At 32.3% G+C, this 19,125-nt stretch overlaps 1 protein-coding gene across 3 annotated transcripts in view; it reads right to left on the bottom strand.

Annotated features, from left to right (window-relative positions):
- The window catches only part of LOC114347172 (probable cytochrome P450 6a13), a 152,453-nt gene that overhangs the window by 110,360 nt on the left and 22,968 nt on the right, over positions 1–19,125 (bottom strand). Inside the window, exons 2-4 of one of the 3 annotated variants that reach the window (XM_050649928.1) lie at positions 12,459–12,781; positions 8,636–8,869; positions 527–710 (exon numbers count right to left, since the gene is read on the bottom strand). The exons of the other annotated variants lie outside the window; for them this stretch is intronic. Coding sequence (XP_050505885.1) covers positions 527–710; positions 8,636–8,869; positions 12,459–12,770 — 730 coding nt within the window. The 5' untranslated portion in view covers positions 12,771–12,781. The remainder of the gene's footprint in view (positions 1–526; positions 711–8,635; positions 8,870–12,458; positions 12,782–19,125) is intronic. 3 annotated transcript variants of the gene reach the window in all.

Below are 19,125 nucleotides of genomic sequence, written 5' to 3'. Positions count from 1 at the left end.
CCTATTAACAGTCTCAAAGTTGTAAAATACCCCGTAGATACTTGTGCAGAAAAGAACCAAGCCACATACGATATATACCGTCCTCTAGTAGCGAAAGAACTAACCAACATTATCGTTGCAGCATGACAGCGTTCTGCAGAACATATACATGTGGGTTGGTTCCTTTATGCAAATTTACTTAAGTTATTTTGCAGAAGGGAACCAAGCCTCAAAAGTGGATTTTCTTAAAATAACTGTTTTGTTGAATCAAACAGTCTATGCTAAATCAAAGCTAATGCATACATTGACGATTTTAATGTTAAACCATGAGTATTTTTAATAGAGAATTTTAAATTTTACCGTAAAGTTTTTGGCTAATATCTCAGTTTTAACAAAGTGTGGTTTGGATCCATTCTGCAAAATCCTGTCTAAATACGTATTTACGGTTGCCTTCCATGTTGCCATTAGGTGATTATTTCTTATTTATGTTTATACTAATACTCGCATTAACTAACTTCTTTGAATTCCAAAACAAATTAAAACATACCTAATTGTACAGCTAGCTCCGGAGCATAATTCATCAACGATACTTTAGCTGCAAGTAATACATCCTTAAAACTGAAGTACGACTTTCCTATATTTCTGAATTTGCTTTCTTTATCTGTAAAACAGTTACTATCGAGCCCTAATGCGCAAGATACTATCACATCTGTGGTAAACATGGCCAAACACTGCAAAATTAAAAAAGGAAAAGCCATTTAATAAAGGAATAGATATAATGCAGTACTGTTTTTACTGCTCTGTAACATATTTTCATTATGACAAAAAATTAACTTTCGTTAAATGTCTTTTAAACATTTTATTACCTCAAAAATCAGACCATTTTGTATATTCCAAGAAATATTATTTACATGATCTAAAATACATATCGTTCTAAAAAACAAATCTTTCTCTGTCTTTTTGCGTCAAATTATCTTAAGGTCAGACGTCTGTCTTTTGCGACATGTAAAAGTTCGCCAATGTTAGTTATGCCTGTACAGTTCTTTTTCTTTCGCAGCCACAACATTTGTGTGCGACCTACTCCTCTCTTAGCCTAAATTTTTCTTTGGATGAGCAGTTGAGGGATTGCGTATTTTTCCCCTCTCAGGATATTGCCCAGGGATCCAATTTTTCGTGCCTTGGTCAAGTTGAGCAATTCTCTCTCAGTATTTGCTCTTCTTAAGACTCAATATTGCCTCACAAAAGCAGAAAAATTCTATGCGGGGACTTCAACATAAATTATGCTGCTGCTTGTGCTACCCAAATGTTCTTGGTCAACATATTTGAATCATATGGTCTCTCAATGCACGTTAATTCTCCTACAAGGATTACAAAAACTACATCTGCCAAAATCGATTATACTGTCTCCGATTTCTGACCCCTTGATGTCTGCTCTACAGTTATTAATGCGGAACTATCGGATCATGAAGCAGTAGAGAGAGAGAAGAGAGGCTCATAAAAACCCGACTTATGTCCTTTCTCTTTGATAACAATATTTTATCACAAAATCAGTTCGGCTTTTTAACTAATAAATGTACTACTGATGTCATGTTTTTTGTACTTCACGAGGTTTACCAAGCACTAAACCAAAATCTTTATACTGCCACTGTTTTCTGTGACTAGGCCAAAGCTTTTGATTGTGTAAATCACATTTTGATTAAAAAACTAAATTTCTATGGAATTCGAGGTATTTCTTTAAATTGGTTTAAATCTTACTTAGATAATAGGAAACAACTGGTTAGAGCAAATGATACTGACTCTAGTCTCAAAAACATTGTATGTGGAGTACCACAAGGTTCAGTATTGGGTACTCTACTTTTCCTTATCTTTATAAATGACATCACTTATTTAAAAATCGATGAAATTTTTTTTCGTTTTGCTGATGATACCAGTATCACTTGGAGCAACTCAACTATTGCAACTCTTCATGCAACTATAACTTTTAATCTTCTTACGATAAAAACCTGGTCTGATCTAATTTACTCTCCATTAACGTGGATAGAACGGTAGCATTATCATATAAAGGTGCTCTTCAACCCATGCTTGTGAATAACAGCCAGATCTCTACCATTGATTCTGTAAAATTTCTTGGTATTCTTTTAGACAGCAACCTCATGGTCCCTTCATATCGATTTGTTAAGGAGGAAACTCGTCTCAGCCTGCTACGCCATAAGATCTGATTCGAAGAAACTCAATTTAACATCTTCTAAAATAACATGTTTTTCTTTGTTCGAGTCTCATCTTCGATATGGTCTTCCTTTTTGGGGGTCTAGTAAAACTGCCCAATTTGATGTTATTTTCAAATTACAAAAAAGAGCAATAAGATATCTGTTTGGCCTCAGAAGAACAACCCATTGCAGAAGTTACTTTAAAGATCACGAAATTTTAACCCTTCCATCTTTGTATATTTTAGAAACTGTTTGCTTAATTCGTAAACACCTGCATGTCTTTCCAGCAAGGCCTCATCATGACTACTCCCCCAGAAATTTAACTTTTGATGTCTATTTACCGATCCCGTCTTCTGAGTTAGTAAAGAAATCTATACTATATTCCGCATAAAAAACTATACAACCATCTCCCTTTACAACTTAAATCTGCAACAACTTTCCTCAAGTTCCGTAAAATGACAAAAGCTCATTTATCTAAAAGACCATATTATTCAGTAGAAGAGTTTCTTAATGAATAACTAAGAAATTACAGAAATGTACAAATAACTAAAGTATATTTATCTATATTTGGGTGTCACATACAGCAGCTTAAACTTATTAGTAAACTTGTTGGTTCCTTTGTTTGTGTTTTATTATATGTTGTATGTTCAATTTTGCAATTTATAGTAATTTTGAAATATATTGGTTTTGTTCTTTGCTTCACTTTTTTAACTTGTTTATATTTTTTTATTGACGATTTATCTAATTTCAGAAAATTGTATTTGTTATTGTTATATATAACTCTAACTATAACTATAACTATTATATATTTTTTGTGACTCTATGTTAAGTTTTGTCCATAACATTGTATAATTTTCAGTGACAATAAAGCATATTTCTCTTTTCGCACCCTTTCTGTCCATGTCCATGTCCATGCGGAACATGGTCCTTGTCTCCATGCCGTATAACAATATGGACCATACATAGCACTTAACCATTCTGTAATTGAAATTGAAGGGAATATTGCGGTTATAAAGTAATGGTTTAAATTTAATAAAAACTTGTCTTGCTTGTTCGATAGAGCATTTTATTTCTTGTTGAGGATCTCATTGGTCATTCACCATCATTTCCAAGTATTTGACTGTTTTCACTTGCTCGATTGGAGCACTATCGACTTGCAGTTGTACTCTGAAAAGTGGGCCCTTTCTTATTACCATGCATTTGGTTTTTCCAGCAATTATCTTCAAGCCATACGTTTTTCCTGCGGTATTTATTTTATTTAGCATCAACTGCATATCATCCCAGGCAACCAAGTGACGTCAATAACGTCGAGGAAACGTCAGTTTTTGGTTTAATATATACACATGTTTGAACATTACGTCGTAGAAACGTCTTTTGTAGGTGATTTTAAATACGGAAGACTAATGACGTTAAAATACGTTTAAAAACACGTTTTCATTTGATAGCCTAAGTCTGACGTCACAAAATTGGGAGGAGCTTAAAGACTTAGTAATGCTTATGACTCCAAACAATTTCCATAAGAAATTTTTCATTTATTGTTTACATGCTTTGTGCGGTAAAATAAGACTTTTCATTTAGATATTTAGTTGAAGAAACGTGTTAATTAAGAGGTTTTTGTTCGTTTTTCTCAAGTGAGTTAGTTCAATGCAATAGTTTTTCTTGAAAACTGTTTGAGGCTATGTTATTTGTTTTGTTTTAGTGTTTTCTGTTTTCTGTTAATGAACTAATTATGTGTTATCGAGTTTAATTAAATTAATTTGTTAATAAATTATTTATTAGTTTATATGTTGTTTCAGTTTTGACACAGTAAGTACACCTATATAAAAAGTGAAAATTCCATATTTGTTGCATTAAGAGTATTATAATTCTATACATTTTAGATAGTCTTCCATTTGGTTTTACTTTCAGCCTGTGAGCTAAATTTAAAACAGTTAAATGAAAAATTGCAATACCAATAATACCCATATGAATAATTGTTGTGTGTTTTTAAAACCATAAAATGAAAAATAATCTAAACACGACATAAAAACTACGTTATTGATATCACATAGGTTAAAACGTGATAAAAATCACGTCAATTGTGGTGGGACAAATTTACGTGACTTTCGACGTCGAATAAACGTGATATGACGTGGTTTGGTGATAATTATGACGTCTTTTCAACGCTTCGTAAACGTTATTTGGTTGCCTGGGATGTTCGTTATCTGTGATTATCGCTGTGTCGTCGGCGTAACGAATGTTATTTATCGGGTACCAATATTTGTTATTTGTCGTTGACCTTTATACCATAGTCAGTGCCTTCAAGTGCCTCTCTCCACATAGAGATTGAACAGCACAGGAGAGAAAATACACCCCTGTCGCACCCCTCTTAAAATTTCAAAATTTCAAATTCCTCTGTGTTCGTTGATTTGTTCAGCCTCACTCGTGCTTTTTGATTCCAATAGAGATTCTGGACAACTCTTATATATTTCTTAAATCTTTCTACACACCATGTATTGGTTATAGTTTATTACTTCTTACTATAGGCGAGGCAACGAAGCATTAAACCTAGGAATTTTGTGCAGTAAGATGAATCGTCATGCAACTTTTTGCATTCGATTCGACAGAGTGTCAGGCAATTTTGTGAACTAAATTGATCTACGGCAGAAATCTTTGTCCATACGAAAATGCAGTTTCAAATTACATCTCGAAGGGATAGAAAATGAAAAATTTAGAACTCAGGAAATATTGACGGAAATGAGTTCAATTTTTATACCTGGGGGTTTTGGAGGTCTCTTAACACGAATTTCATGACGACGATGGTCTCCGAGGTACCTGGTGCCCAGGGTAGGACTTGTCGCCTGGGACGACCGAATAATTCGCGGAACGATCGAATAATTCGCGAAATGAAGATTGAATCGAAAAACTGAAAAATGTGTTCAATATTTTTCTAAAATCTATCGAATGACACTAAACAGGAACCCACACTCCACCCCTTGGAGGTGGTGGGGTGGGGGTAACTTTAAAATCTTAAATGGAAGCCCCAATTGGTTATTGCAGATTTAGATTGCTTGCGTAAAAATAAGCAAATTTTATTCGAGACATTTTTCCGAATTGTGGATAGATGAGGCTATAATCGGAAAAACGATTTATCGTGATACCATAAGTAAATTATAGAAACGGTCTAATATCCCGAGAAGTACACTTCCAAATAAAAAACCAAAAAATACGTGTTTAATATTTTCAAACGCCTATCGAGTAATATCAAACATGATCCTCCCCTCCACCCCCTGGAGGTGGGGTGGGGGTAACTTTAAAATCTTAAAAAGGAGCTCCCCTTTTTTATTTCAGGTTTGGATTCCTTACGTAAAAATAAGTAACTTTTATCAAGACTTTTTTCGAATTATGGATAGATGGCGCTATAATCGGAAAAACACTATTTATTAGCGACATCTATCAATAATTCTAAAAAATGTTTCGAATAAATGTTACTTATTTTTTAATGAGGAATCCAAACCTGCAATAAAACATGGAGATTCCTATTTGATTTTAAAGTTACACCCCACCCCACCTCCAGGGGGTGGAGTACAGGGGCGTGCTTGATGTTATTCGATAGGCTCTTAAACAATATTAAACACGTATTTTTGGTTTTTTATTTGGAAGTGTATTTCTCGGGATATTAGACCGTTTATATAATTTACCTATGGTATCACGATAAATCGTTTTTTCCGATTATAGCGCCATCTATCCACAATTCGAAAACATGTCTCGAATAAAAGTTGCTTATTTTTACGTAGACAATCCAAACTGCAATAACAAATGGGGGTTTCCATTTAAGATTTTAAAGTTACCCCCACCCCACCTCCAGGGGTTGGAGTGGGCGGTCGTGTTTAGTGTCATTAGATAGATTTTTGAAAAATATTGAACACGTATTTTTCAGTTTTTCGACAGCAGGTACCTTGGAGACCATAGTCGTCACAAAATTCGTGTTTGGTGACCTCCAAAACCCCCAAGAAAGGCCTAGCCGGGTAAGATGGTGAAAAGTGCCCCCAACTCAATTTAAATTCCATATAGGCCACTTTTTAGCACATATACAGGAACTCACTTTCTGAAATTTTGAGCCCCCTAGGTGGTCACTTGACCCCCCTAGAGGCTAATTAGGCTTTTTATGTTTTTATTTTTTATCTCCGCCGCGTCAAGAGCTAGCCAAAAACTTTATTTAAAAAGTTGTAAGCTTCAAAAAGATCTATACGAAAAAAATTTTGTTTAATTTTTTGGCGGGAAATTCGAATTTTTAGAACAATTTTAAACTTTTAAATAACTCTCAAAAAAAACTAAGACACACTTTTAAAAAAATCAATTATAATGTGTATTTTTGCACAATATTTTACCCTGAATTTTTTCAGATTTTTAAAATTGGTGAAACGTACCTTTAAAAATAAAAAACCGCATTTTTTCGGTTTTCTTTTTCGTTTTTTGATACAATTTTATACATATTTTTCAAAAAAGGTAACACCGTCACTAGAATAGGTAAAAAACTGAAAAATAATTGGGGTTTGCTTAATAAAAATTTTTTGTAACGCCATCCATTTTCAAGATACAGGGCGTTGAAGAAAACAAAATTTTACACATTTTTTACGATTTTGCCGAAACTACTAGCAACATTGTAATAAAACTTGGCGGGTTTCAAGATGTAAGTATTGTGCATGTTTTGACATACAATTAAGGATTTGATATTTATCATTGGCTCGCATAGGGGTAATGGTCTGAAATTTTCAAAGAAAAAAAGATAGTACGCCACTGACATATTTCAACTTAACAATCATTTTTGAATTCCTCGTTAAATTTGCAATAAAAAATCTATCTTCTCATTTTTTCATACGACGCGCCGTTTTGTTGCAAAAAATAAAATATCTTAACGCTTCCAAAGTATTCGAATTAATTTTTATAAAGGATGTAAGAGTTTATGTATGCAGATGTAGAACCTACTAGAAGTTCGAATACTTTGTGAGGGTTAAGATCTTTTATTTTTTGAATACAAATGGCGCGTAATGTGAAAAAATAGGAAGAAAGATTTTTTGTCACAAATTGAACGGGGAATTAAAAAATGATTGTTAATTTGAAATATGTCAGTGGCGTACTATCTTTATTCTTTAAAAAGTTCAGACCATTACCCCTATGCGCGCCAATGATGAATATCAAATCCTTAGTTGTATGTCAAAACATGCACAATACTTGCACAATAACTATCTCTTAAAACCCGGCAAGTTTTATTACAGTGTTGCCAGTAGTTTCAGCAAAATCGTAAAAAATGTGTAAAATTTTGTTTTCTTCAACGCCCTGTATCTTGAAAATGGATGGCGTTACAAAAAATTTTTATTAAGCAAACCCCAATTATTTTTCAGTTTTTTACCTATTCTAGTGACGGTATTACCTTTTTTGAAAAACATGTATAAAATTGTATCAAAAAACGAAAAAAAAAACGAAATTTTTTTTTATTTTTAAAGGTACGTTTCACCAATTTTAAAAATCTGAAAAAATTCAGGGTGAAAGATTGTGCAAAAATACACATTATAATTGATTTTCGTAAAAACGAGTGTCTTAGTTTATTTTTCAGAGTTATTTAAAAGTTTAAAATTGTTCTAAAAATTCGAATTTCCCGCCAAAAAATAAAAAAAAAATTTTCATTTAGATATTTTTGAAACTTACAACTTTTTTAAATCAAGTTTTTGGCTGGCTCTTGATGCGGCTGAGATAAAAAATAAAAACATAAAAAGCCTAATTAGCCTCTAGGGGGGTCACGTGACCACCTAGGGGCTAAAAATTTCAGAAAGTGAGTTCCTCTATAGGTGCTAAAAAGTGGCCTATATGGAATTTAAATCGAGTTGGGGGCACTTTTCACCATCTTACCCGGCAGGCCAATTGAACTCATTTCCGTCAATATTTCCCGAGTTCTAAATTTTTCATTTTTCATCTCTTCGAGATGCACTTTTAAAATGCATTTACTTATGCACAAAATTTTTTGCCGGAGATCAATTTAGTTCACAAGATTGCCTGACACATTCACGAATCGAATGCAAAAAGTTGCATGACGATTCATCTTACTGCACAAAATTCCTAGGTTTTGGGCTTTTTAGTTCGTTGCTTCGTCTACTAAAAGGGTTTTTAACAGTCGGCGGTAAAAATTTTTATAGCTTTTCGATTTTATAAAACTAGAAATCCATAAAAAGGTAGTAAAATTTCCTCTTGCTTAAATATCACTATAAAATCTCGTTTTCTGCCCACGATAAGATACAGCCATAGAGCCGGAACTTATGTTGGACAATAGGTTGGAAAGAGTAGGTACTGTGTCAATTAGTAACGAAGAATCGAATAGAGTCAATATAGAACTATATACTTATAAAAGAAGAAGTAAAAGGTAAAATCATGAGAACATAGAAATGTTAAAGAGTTATATGGATAAGATTTACCTCTCTGATATCGATGTCTTGTTTCTTTTCGGCCAATTGTTCCATGAATTTCGTCATTTGTCCACATGCGTGGGTTATAAGCGGAAACATCATTTTCATTTTTCCTGTCGTGAATGTCGGGGTTAGTTTTGTTCTAATATTTTTCCAATTTATTTCGTCCACTACGAAGAGATTTTCTGTTGTTTTATCATGCTTTACGTAATAAAATCCTCTGTCTACGAAGTTACTAAAGTCCTGAAAAGGAGAAATATTATTAAGTTAAAATTTAGGAGAAGAAAAAATTATTTACTTATTTAAAACAGTTGATAGAACCAAACTGCCTGAAATGCACTGAAACGAAGCAAAACCAAACAAATAAAAACAAACTAAGGACTGCAATTTTTCTACAAAAATAATATATGCAGTATGGTATAGTTAGACCCAAACCCAGACATCCAAAGTGAAAGTTATCCTCCAACACCAAATTGTTCTATATGGTCCACATAATGTTCAGAAAAAAATCACACCATTTTGAGCGTCGGGTTTGGGGGGGTGAGGGGGAGAATTGTTTCTTTTGTATTGTTTCTTTTTTTGTCAATAACTCCGTTAATTTTTAAGATATCAGGTTTACCTAAAAACTAGTTAAAAGTTAATTTCAAGAGCTATTAAAAACGTCGAAATTAGTCTTTTAAACCTCTTAATTTTTTAAAAATAAAAGTTTAAATGGTTTATTGGTTTTAAAGGAACCCGGTTACATGGTTCTCGCAGCAAAATTGAAATTTTAAACGTTTCTCGCTCGGTTAGATTTTACTATACGGAAATAGTAAAATGGGTAAAGTATTTGGAACAGAAAAAACTAAAATTTAGTTATATATCATTTTTTACGTATATTGAGTATTTTTGGAGTTATTTTCAAAAGAAAATGAAAAGTACGATAATTTTAAAAATTCTGATTTTTTTTAAATAATATCCTTTTTTTCAAAAATATGCATTCTAAACCGGTCAAAATTGTTGAAATCATGTGAAAACTATGTTAACGTAAAAAAATTCTTGTAAGGGTTACTACAAATTTTAATTTTTGTGGAAATGGCGTATGTTTTATTTTTCACTTTTTCCTAAAAAAATTGAAAGGGTTCTCTTATTTTCATCGTAACTGGCTTAATTTTGATGGTATTAACTTCTACTGGAGCTCATTTGATAGGTACTTTGAAGTACTTTGACAAGTGCTTGAGTACTTGTCGAAAAAAATATACATTCAATTACCCATAACTCACTTTGAAATAACATTAGATTAGTTTTTTGAGTGGGGAATGTATTAAATTTTTTATTATCTTTAATTTGTGTAATAATAGCTTTTTTACAAAAGCTTATAGTTTTTGAGTAATACGTGAAAAACAGCTTTAAAACATGCATTATTTTTAAGAAAAAATAAAATCTTTGATATTTAATAACTCAAAAAGTATTGATTTATGTTAATAACTTTATATAACAAATTTTGCTTAGAAGTAGCCCCTCTATCGATTTCTTGTATTATTTTTAATAAAAAACATTTCACCCAAAGCGCAAATTGTAATCATGTCACCTTTGTTCCTTGAATTATCTTCTAACTACGAAGTTTCAACGAAATCGGAGGTGAAAACCTTCAGTGACTCCACTAATACCGTCTAAACAGTAATCAATTTGATCTGTCACAGTAAGTTTAAATTATATTTAAAATTTGTCATAGCAAATTTAAATTTTTTTGAAGTTATACTTCTTTAGGCGCGATTGAGAGTAAAATTTTTCATAAATCTGCGCGCATGCGCACACAGGCAGTATGACGTTTAGTTGCTAATCTTTCAAATTATGTATCAGCGCAAATAAGCTATTAAAATAATATATTAGTGTTTTTTAGTAAATGTATTATTTATTATAACTTTGTGTCTTTGGATTTTTCTTCCTTGGGCGTAAAATAATAAAACATCTATTTTTATATTTCACTTGTCACCGTGATGTGTAACTATGTATATCTGAAACGTCAGTAACATGCGCCTTGAAGGCCTGGTTGGTAGAGCATTGGACCAGAGATCGAAAAATCGCGAGATTGCGGGTTCAAATCCAGGACGATTCATACTTTTTTCTCTTTTTTTATTATTTGGCATTGTTAAGTTTTGGTTAATTTTTGGTAATTATTGTTAATTTTTTGTATTGTAACTGTTAAGTATATTTATTTCGTTAAAATTATATAATAGAAATAGAAGTATAACTTCTTACGTGCGTACAAAGTACACACACATTCTTTTTTTTTAATTCTTCCGTATTTAAGGGAACTTCAATAAATGGCCTAGCCGGGTAAGATGATGAAAAGTGCCCTCAACTCGATTCGAATTCCATATAGGTCAACGTTTAGCATATATAGTAAAACTAACTTTCTGAAATTTTTAGCCCCCTAGGTGGTCATGTGACCCACCTAGAGCCTAATTAGGGTTTTTATGTTTTTATTTTTTATCTCAGCCGCATCGAGAACTAGCGAAAAACTTTAAATAAAGAAGTTGTAAGCCTTAAAAAGTTCTGTCCGAATTTTTTTTAATTTTTGGCGGGAAATTTAAATTTTAGAACGATTTTAAAATTTTAAATGAATATTATAATAACGTGTATTTTTGCATAATATTTCACCCTGAATTTTTTCAAATTTTTAAAATTGGTGAAACGCACCTTTAAAAATAAAAATCGCATTTTTTGTTATTATATTAAGTATTCGAACTTCTATGAAATAAAATACTACTATTAGTAGTTTCTACATCTACATAAACTCGCACATCCATTATAAAAACTAATTCGAATACTTTGGAAGCGTTAAGATATTTTATTTTTTGCAGCAAAACGGCGCATAAACATAGTTTTTTATCGCAAACTGAACGAGGAATTCAAAAATGATTGTTAATTTGAAATATGTCAGTGGCGTACTATCTTTTTTTCTTTGAAAATTTCAGATCATTACCCCTAAGCGCGCCAATGATGAATATCAAATCCTTAATAATTATAATTGTATGTCAAAACATGCACAATAACTACCTCTTAAAACCCGACAAGTTTTATTACAATGTTGCCAGTAGTTTCGGCAAAATCGTAAAAAATGTGTAAAATTTTGTTTTCTTCAACGCCCTGTATCTTAAAAATGGATGGCGTTACAAAAAATGTTTATTAAGTGACCCCCGTTTATTTTTCAGTTTTTTACCTACTCCAGTAACGGTGTTACCTTTTTTGAAAAATATGTATAGAATTGCATCAAAAAACGAAAAAAAAAAACCGAAGAAATGCGGTTTTTTATTTTTAAAGGTGCGTTTGACCAATTTTAAAAATTTGAAAAAATTCAGGGTGAAACATTATGCAAAAATACACGTTATATATTTTTTTCGTAAAAACGAATGTCTTAGTAATTTTTTTATACTCATTTAAAATTTTAAAATCGTTCTAAAATTTAAATTTCTCGCCAAAAATTAAAAAAAAAATTTTCGAACAGAACTATTTAAAGCTTACTTTTTTATTTAAAGTTTTTCGCTAGTTCTCGATGCCGCTGAGATAAAGAATAAAAACATAAAAACCCTAATTAGGCTCTAGGTGGGTCACATGACCACCTAGGGGGCTAAAAATTTCAGAAAGTTAGTTTTACTATATATGCTAAACGGTGACCTATATGGAATTCGAATCGAGTTGGGGGCACTTTTAATCATCTTACCCGGCTAGGCCCTTTAATAAATATGTGTTTGCAAACAGACGAATCATTGAAGTTTGAACGTAATATACAAAAAGTTTCAAACAAGCCAAAATAAATATTTTTAATATTTAATTTAATTATACTTACCTTTACCAAAATATCTCTAACATATTCAGGATCTAACACCAAGAGTGTCGGCCTGGCGACTGTGAAGAATCCTCCAACTTTCCATCCTTGCTCCCTCATTTTCTTGTAGCAGCTGTCTACCATTCCTACGGAATATCCTTTCGCCTTAGCGAAAAGACTAGTACAGTTTCCATATGGAAACTTTGGCTCTAGATATGGTACTCCTTTTTTAGACCAGTATGTGTAGGAATACAGGAAATATGCGTAGAAAGATACTGCTGCTACAAGAAGTAGAGCAGTCCCGTAACTCAAGAGGGTAAGAAACAAGCTCATTTTGATAGGCTCTGGAAGAAGACAGTCGGTTTAAATTAATATGAATGGTAAAAGCAGTTAAGATTTAATTACGATGCAGAGACCACTACTTACCATCTGTCAATGGTCCATTTCACTGGGTACCTCATGGTCTCATTGCCTCTCTGGGTATCTTTAGGACAGCCTGTAGTGGATCGCTGAATCGAAATTAAATTTTTTCGCCCCGAATGCCAATTACAATAAAATAATTAACAAATAGACGCAACAGCGGCATCTAATAAAGGAAAGGCGAAACCCAAGATACTCCATTTTCAAACAAATAAATATTTGAAAATAAAATATTTTAGATTTATTAAGTCAGAAACAAATTCTTACTTATACCTATACCATACCCTATCCTTCTAAAATTTGCAAGGAAAAAGGACGATAAATGCATAGACGTGGGGAATCTATAATATGCATTCCACAACACATCAATTTATAAAGCTAAAGATCAACAAATCTGCTTCCTAGTAGTCAATATGTGAGTAAAAACGTAAGTAGGTAAAGGCAGTTAAGCTAATAATAACCTAATATAATAATATTTAATAAGTAATGGTGTAACGATTTAAACTAAGAGTGTCTTAAATAACAGGGTTCAAATGAGATAATGATTTACAAAATATGACGCTACATTCAGTTAGCGTCACTAGCCTCTTCTACATAATCTAACAATAAAACACTGAAAACTTTAGATTTCAAAACTTCCACAAAATTTATTATAACTTAAGACTTGTTTACACGGGTAGAGTAATGATGCAAGTACTTGATAGAGTAGAGTAACTCTACCCGTAAAAACGCTCAGCACAGTAGAGTAGCAAGTAGAGTGTATAGTAGGTGGTACAGTAGAGTAACTAGCACCATGTGGCAAAGTAACTCTACTCTACTACCACCACCACCACCGCCAAATGCCCACTCGTCTGCAGTCTCTACCCATGGAACGCACTCAAATCTGGTAGAAGCGGTAGAGTAGAGTAAGTAGGAGAGTACATAGGGACGCTGTCATTCCGGCTGGAATTGTGTTTTGTGTAAATAGTGAAAATGAAGTTCACCGAAGATGAAACTTTAAAACTTGTAGATCTGCATGGCGAATACCAGTGTTTATGGAATTTAGGTAGTGTACACTACAGAAATAAAAGTATGAGGCAAGCTGCGGAGTATGAAATCGTCGAAAGAATGGCAAAGGTGGCTTTGGAGTAAACGAGCTCAAGCAAAAAATTAAGAATTTAAGGTGCACTTATAATCAATAGTGTTTAAAAATACAAAAATAAAAAAAATCGGGTTCACTATACTAGCATCAGTATCAGTACTATACTTGTACTCTCCTCGTGTGAACGGTATCAAGCCATTTTTGGTAGAGCAGCGAGTAGAGTCTACTCTCCTCGCTACTCTACTCTCCTCAAAACTCTAGCCGTGTAAACAAGTCTTTAATGTCACTACATACAGCTGTTTTGACAGAGTGTATAGTTGTGTCAATATCGAAATCCATCATCCCACCCTACACAACACAAGTTAGCAGCCTACCATAGCATGTTACATAGATTGACAGAAATCCCATGTCAAAATCTAACCTCTAGATATAATTAAACACCATTAAAGCAATAGATATAATTAAGCACCATTAAAGATATAAGCAATTAGCAGTAAACAATGGGTACAACGAACAAACAATTATCACAATTTTAAACTAAAAACTCCATAATAAAGCCTTGAAATTATTAGTCTTTTAGTATGGTATAACTAGACCCAAACCCAGACATCCAAAGTGAATGTTATCCTCCAAAACCAAATTATTTTATATGGTCCACATAATGTTCAGAAAAAAGTCACACCATTTTGAGCGTCGGGTTTGGGGGGGAGAGGGGGAGAAATCGGTAAATTCGTAGTTTTCTAGGGTTTTCGTCAATATTTCTAAAACTGTGCGGTTTAGCATGAACAACCTTCTATACAAAACTGTTCTACATTAAATTTGAAATAAAAAGGCCCTATGCATAATTCTTCTAAAATGAACGGTTCCAAAATTACGGAGGTAGTATAGTATAATTGGTCCAAAAGAAAACCTAACCCGGACATCCAAAGTAAAAGTTTTCCTTCAACTCCAAATTGTTCTATATGGTCCACATAATATGTGGACAATATTACAATATTAACAATATTATTGTTCAGTGAAAAGTTACACCATTTTGAGCATCCGGTTGGGGTGGGGGAGGGAGATGGGGGAAAAGTCGGTAAGTTAGTAGTTTTTTTAAGTTTTTCGTCAATATTTCTAAAACTATACTTTAGCGTAAACAATGTTCTATACAAAAATGTTCTACAGGGAATTTAAAACAAAAAAGATCCTATACATAATTGTTATCAAATCAACGGTTCCAGACTTACAAAGGGTGAAAAATGGAGGTTTTCGATACTTTTTATATTCTTTGGGCAATTTATAGAAATTTTCTTTAACAGGATTGGGTTTTGTAAATAAAATTTGCTATTTCAGTAGCCGATGGTATGTTAGTGATAAGCCCTTGAAGATACGTCAACCTCACCACCTAAAATCATCATTAATTTCCCAAATAATTTAAAAAGTATCGAAAACCTCCACTTTTCACCCTCCGTAACTCTGGAACCGTTGATTCCATAACAATTATGTATATGACCTTTTTTGTTTTAAATTTTATGTAGAACATTTTTGTATAGAACATTCTTTACGCTTAAGCATAGTTTTAGAAATATTGACGAAAAACTTAAAAAAACTAGTAATTTACCGACTTCTCCCCCATCTCCCCCCAAACCGGACTCTCAAAAGGGTGTAACTTTGTACTAAACAATATGTGGACCATATAGAACAATTTTGTGTTGAAGGAAAAATTTTACTTTGGATGTCTGGGTTAGGCCTTTTTTGGACCAATTATACTATACTACCTCCGTAACTTTGGAACCGTTCATTTTAGAAGGATTATGCGTAGGATCTTATTTATTTCAAATTTAATGTAGAACATTTTTGTATAGAAGGTTGTTCATGCTAAACCGCATAGTTTTAGAAATATTGACGAAAAACCTAAAAAACTACGAATTTACCGATTTCTCCTCCCTCTCCCCCCAAACCCGACGCTCAAAATGGTGTGACTTTTTTCTGAACATTATGTGGACCATTTAGAACAATTTGGTGTTGGAGGATAACTTTCACTTTGGATGTCTGGGTTATGCCAGTATTTGGATCAATTTTATCATACTAAGAAAAAAAACCAGTATCTTCTGCTCTGTCAGATATACAGACAATATATCAACAACAAAAATACCTAAACATATAAAAAAAGGAATAGCACCATCTTTTAGAACTAACAACTTAAGCAAATATACAGGGTGTCCCGAAAAGATTGGTCATAAATTATACCACACATTATGGAGTCAAAAATAGTTCGATTGAACCTAACTTACCTTAGTACAAATATGCCCATAAAAAAAGAGTTATAGCCCTTTGAAGTTACAAAATGAAAATCGATTTTTTTCAATATATCGAAAACTATTCGAGATTTTTTATTGAAAATGGGCATGTATTATTCTTATGGCAGGAAGATCTTAAAACAAAATTATAGTGAGATTTGTCCACCCCATAAAAATTTTATGGGGGTTTTGTTCCCTTAAACCCCCCAAACTTTTGTGTACGTGCCAATTAATTCATTATTGAGATACCATTAGTTAAACACAACGTTTTTAAAAATTTTTTGCCTCTTACTATTTTTTCAATAAGCGAGTTTTTATCGAGATGCGGCTTCTTTTTTAATATATTTACATAAAAAATTTATGGGGGTTTTGTTCTTTTAAACCACCCAAATGCTTGTGTACGTTCCAATTAAACTAGTATTGTGGTACCATTAGTTAAACACAGTGTTTTTAAAACTTTTTGCCTCTTATTCTTTTTTTGATAAGTCACCTTTTATCGTGATGTGGCTTCTTTTTCAAAATATACCTAAAAATGTAAAATTATAAATAAATTTTCAGATTATTAACAGGTCTCTATAATCGTACTTACCATATACAAATATGTGGTGGATTCGACAAATATTCAAAATATCTCGATAAAAACTGACTTATCCAAAAAGTACTAAGAGGCAAAAAAGTTTTAAAAACACTGTGCTTAACTAATGCACAATAATAATTTAATTGGAACGTACACAAAAGTTTGGGCGGTTTAAGGGAACAAAACCCCCATAAAACTTTTATGGGGTGCACAAATGTCACCTAATTTTTTTTTTTCTAAGATGTTGCTGGCATAAGAATGCCACATGTTAATTTTCAATCAAACATCTCTAAGAGTTTTCGATATATGAAAAAAAATCGATTTTCATTTTGTAACTTCAAAGAGCAGTAACTTTTTTTGTGTGCACTATTGTATATAGGTAAGTGAGGTTCAATCAACCTATTTTTAACCACAGAATCGGTGGTATAATTTATGACCAATCTTTTCGGGACACCCTGTATAAAGAACTATTTTATGGTGTTTACAAACTGACATGTGGAGACTGTCCAAAAACTTACATTGGTCAAACTGGCAGAACCTTTGACAAGAGGATGGCAGAACACAAAAGTACTTTTAACAATGGAAAAACAGATTCCACTTACGCACTTCACCTTCTAGATAATAATAATTCTTTTAATGAACAGTGTCAAATTCTTAATATTCAAAATAAATACCTTAAGCTATCTTTATTAGCATCTATGGAAGTTAATAAATTAAAAAAATATAGATATAATTCTGAATAACCAACTTGAGACAAACAGGGCCGCGTTTCCGCCCTTCAAACATGTACCATTTTTGCGAAAAAAAAATGCAGAAATTTTTATTTAAATAAGAATACACTAAAAATGTATTTAAACTACGATGTTTATATACCTACAATAGAAAAAATTGTCATTCCAATTCGATCACATCAGAGACTTCTTTAAAAAAAAAAAAAATTGTTCTTGATAAAATCGACAAATTCTTAAAACTTTCTTGCGTCATACTTTACGGGAAATTATTTTTTATTCTTGACATTTTCGAAAATGCAATGCCAAAATTAAGGAAAATATCTTTAAATCCACTTAGTGCAGTCACTGAAGGTTTTCACCTCTCGATTTTGTTGAACCTCCATCGATTTTCATGAAAATTGGTGAGTAGTTAGAAAATACCTCAAGGAATAAAGGTGACATGATGCCAACTTGCGCTTTCACCGTGGTGGTGAAAACTACCACTTTACGTGGGGGTGAAAAAAATAATACCATAAATCGATCGAGAGACAAATTCTGAGCAAAATTTGTTATATAAAGTTATTAATATAAATCAATACTTTTTGAGTCATTAAAGATCAAAGATTTAATTTTTTCGATGTGTCTTAAATAACGGGAAAACGATGTATTTTATAAAATATACCTGCTAAGCACTTGTCAAAGTACTTCGGAGTACCTATCAAATGAGCTCCAGTAGAAGTTAATAGCATCACAATTAAGCAAGTTATGATGAAAATAAGAGAACCCTTTAGAACATTTTAGGAAAAAGTGAAAAATAAAACATACGTCATTTCCACAAAAATCAAAGTTTATAGTAATCCTTAGAAGAATTTCGGTATATTAGCATAAGTAATGATTGCAACAATTTTGACCAGTTTAGAATGCATATTTTTGAAAAAAAGATGTAATTTGTTTAATAAGGTTATGTTATAAAATGCATCATTTCCCGTTATTTAAGCTTGAATACTTAGATTTGTAGTACCCGCCGAAAAAAATATACATTCAGTTACTCACTTTTAGTTAAAATTAAAAGGTTTTTAGACTAAGGAGTTTATTTCGTTTTCTATTAGCTTTAATTTTGGTAATAATAACTTTTTTGTAAAATCTTATAGTTTTTGAGTTATTTATGAAAAATCGGTAAAAAAAATGCATTTTTCTCACGAAAAATTAAAATCTTTAATCTTTAATAACTTAACAAGTATTAATTTATTTTAATAACTTTATGTAACAAATTATGCTTAGAATTTGTCCCTCTATTGAATTCTGGGGATATTTCTAATAAAATAATTTTCAGCCCCGAGAAGAGGTAGCATCCATCCCCAGGGTAAAAGCGCAAGTTGACACCATGTCACCTTTTTTCCTTGAGATATCCTCTAACCACTCACCAATTTTCATGCAAATCGATGGAGGTTCAACGAAATCGGAGGTAATAGCTCATATCCACCTTCAGTGACTAGACTACCTTTCCTTTAAATATTAAGATATGTCAATTGGTAATTGGCGATTTTATTGTGGTATCCAAATGACCCTTTAAGTGAATGCACCCATATGTATGAATGAAGATATGTATCTTGGTCGT

This window comes from Diabrotica virgifera, chromosome 4 (assembly GCF_917563875.1).
Source record: "Diabrotica virgifera virgifera chromosome 4, PGI_DIABVI_V3a".
In the NCBI taxonomy this organism is placed as follows: Eukaryota; Metazoa; Arthropoda; class Insecta; order Coleoptera; family Chrysomelidae; genus Diabrotica; species Diabrotica virgifera.
Note: the sequence above shows the minus strand (reverse complement) of the source record. Positions and strands in the feature narration are given on the sequence as shown.